The sequence below is a fragment of the Boleophthalmus pectinirostris genome, unplaced genomic scaffold (genome assembly GCF_026225935.1).
Source record: "Boleophthalmus pectinirostris isolate CB_2022bp ecotype Guang Dong unplaced genomic scaffold, ASM2622593v1 HiC_scaffold_20, whole genome shotgun sequence".
NCBI lineage: Eukaryota > Metazoa > Chordata > Actinopteri > Gobiiformes > Gobiidae > Boleophthalmus > Boleophthalmus pectinirostris.
Window position 1 is genome coordinate 395,710 of NW_026571153.1, and position 2,500 is coordinate 398,209.

Sequence of the window (2,500 nt, forward strand, 5' to 3'; positions counted from 1 at the left end):
CAACACACAACAACAAACACAACAGACAACACAACAACACAACAAACACAACAGAAACACAACAACACAACAAACACAACAGACACAACAAACACAACAGACACAACAAACACAACAAACACAACAGACACACAACAGACACAACAACACAACAGACAACAGACACAACAGACACAACAAACACAACAGACACAACAGACACACAACAACAACAGACACAACAAACACAACAGACAACAGACACAACAGACACAACAAAAACAACAACACACAACACAACAGACACAACAACAACAACACAACAACACAACAACAACAGACACAACAGACACAACAGACACAACAAACACAACAGACACAACAACACAACAACACAACAGACACAACAGACACAACAAACACAACAAACACAACAGACAACAACAACAACAGACACAACAGACACAACAACACAACAACACAACAAACACAACAGACACAACAGACACAACAACAACAACACAACAAACACAACAGACACAACAAACACAACAGACTCAACAAACACAACAGACTCAACAAACACAACAGACACAACAGATGTGATTTATTTCAAATGTTGGAAACACTTTAGATTATGAAGCACAGATTAATGATTAGTTAATATTAAAATGCAGAATAAGTGATAATTACATCTTTGTTAGATTTATAAAAAACTTTGAAGGTCATATTTTACGACGACTAAACCATGAACTCTTCGTGGAGATTATAATCTGTTTTTGTGCAACTAAATATTCAGAAGTGTTTGATTTATACAAACTAATATCTAAGTAACAGAATCATGAACAGTTTCTGTGACGACGTGAAATGATTCTCACATTTGTGTTTTTACAGTTTTTTGCTGGAGCCAGAGTTCATGGAGCCCAAACACGTCCGTGAACACTTCCTGTGTGGAGCGCGGCGTTAGACAGTTCTGATGTGTGTTTTTGAACAAAGAGTCAAAGAAAAACAAACACAGATTTACACGAGGATTTTAATGTGACTTTTCAAAGTGAAATCACACGAACGTCTGAAGAGTAAAACTCTGGAGTGTTTCTTTGGTTCTTTGGAGAGTTTGGAGAGTTTGAGGTCACGTCTTCTCTGAAGTTCAACATTCACAGAAACTCACAAAGTTTGAGACGTTGTGCAAAACTCAAAGAAAACTAAAAATCTGTAAAACATTCAAGGTCCTAAATCACAGACAAATGAAGTCATGTTCTAATGTTCTAATGTTCTAATGTTCCCTCATGAACATCAGCAAAGTGAACAGAGAACATGAACATGTAGAACGTACAAAAGTAAAACATACAAAAGTAAAACATACAAAAGTAAAACATACAAAAGTGAAACATACAAAAGTAAAACATACAAAAGTAAAACATACAAAAGTAAAACATACAAAAGTAAACATACAAAAGTGAAACTCGTCAGAACTGTATAAATCTGAAGGTCTGAAAATCCAAAAGGACAAAATGACTCGAGTCTTTGGCAGATTATTTAAGGTGCAAAAGCTTCAGTCAAATGTGAAAGTGAAAGTTCACACAGTGTGTTTGGTTGTGTTTGGTTGTATTTGTGTGTGTGTGTGTGTGTCACATGTGCACTGGGCCTTTGTCTGGAAGGTTCCACAGTGTGGCGTTACGTCTGTGGAAAGGCTCCTGCTGCTGGAGGAATGTGTTTTATAAAAATATTTTATCTCAATAAAAACATTTAAAGATAGAAATTTTAAAACTCCCACGTGTGAGTTTGTTTCAGGGCGTCCAAACTGTCGGGTCTCGAGGGTTTCTGTTGTGTTGTTGTTGTTTGGTTTTATTATTACAGATTATTGTTTCTTTATTAAAGTTTGAACCACAGACGCGAGTTTGTCTCCGTCAAACCCGACGTCACTGAGTTTGTCTTTGTTCTCAGACACAGAAAAGTAAATCTCACACTGACGATGGAACCAACACGTCCACAAACCCTCGTCTGGGTCCAGGAGAACGTTTCTTTACAGCGTCAGAGTTTTCAGAGTCAGATCTTCTCTTCACGTCTGTGACTGAGGCACAAAGATTTACATTTAGCTGTAAAAATCTGAATTTGGTCCCAGGACCACAGTTTGGACACCCCACCATTATTTTACCTGCCCCCTCCCTCACCTGTCCCCCCCCTGCCCCCTCACCTGTCCCCTCCCCCCCCCTCACCTGTCCCCTCCCCCCCCTCCCCTGTCCCTGCACAGGTGGAACAGAACTGTTTAATATAAATGCACAAACAGACAAATATGGACCCAAGAAAATTCCCCTTCAAATTCCCGCTCTGCGACTTCCCAGGAGGCGCTGTGGTTGTTGTGGTCATGACTCTTCCAGCTGGGGGCGCTGTGGCTGTGGTTGTGGTGGGTCATGACTCCTCCAGCTGGGGGCGCTGTGGTTGTGGTTGTGGTCATGACTCCTCCAGCCAGCTGGGGGCGCTGTGGCTGTGGTTGTGGTCATGACTCCTCCAGCCAGCTGGG

At 40.7% G+C, this 2,500-nt stretch overlaps 1 protein-coding gene across 6 annotated transcripts in view; it reads right to left on the reverse strand.

Annotated features, from left to right (window-relative positions):
- Positions 1–994: 994 nt before the first annotated feature.
- Positions 995–2,500, reverse strand: part of LOC110168735 (arfaptin-1-like) — a 30,974-nt gene continuing 29,468 nt past the window's right edge. For 4 of the 6 annotated variants that reach the window (XM_055156077.1, XM_055156079.1, XM_055156078.1 and 1 more), the window contains 2 exons: positions 2,466–2,500; positions 995–2,385 (listed from right to left, as the gene is read on the reverse strand). The exon at positions 2,466–2,500 is cut by the window's right edge and continues 126 nt beyond it. In XM_055156077.1, coding sequence (XP_055012052.1) covers positions 2,477–2,500 — 24 coding nt within the window. In that variant the 3' untranslated portion in view covers positions 995–2,385; positions 2,466–2,476. Of the gene's footprint in view, positions 2,386–2,411 lie in introns of all 6 variants that reach the window. The other 2 variants (XR_008632504.1, XM_055156075.1) reach the window with 2 other exon arrangements.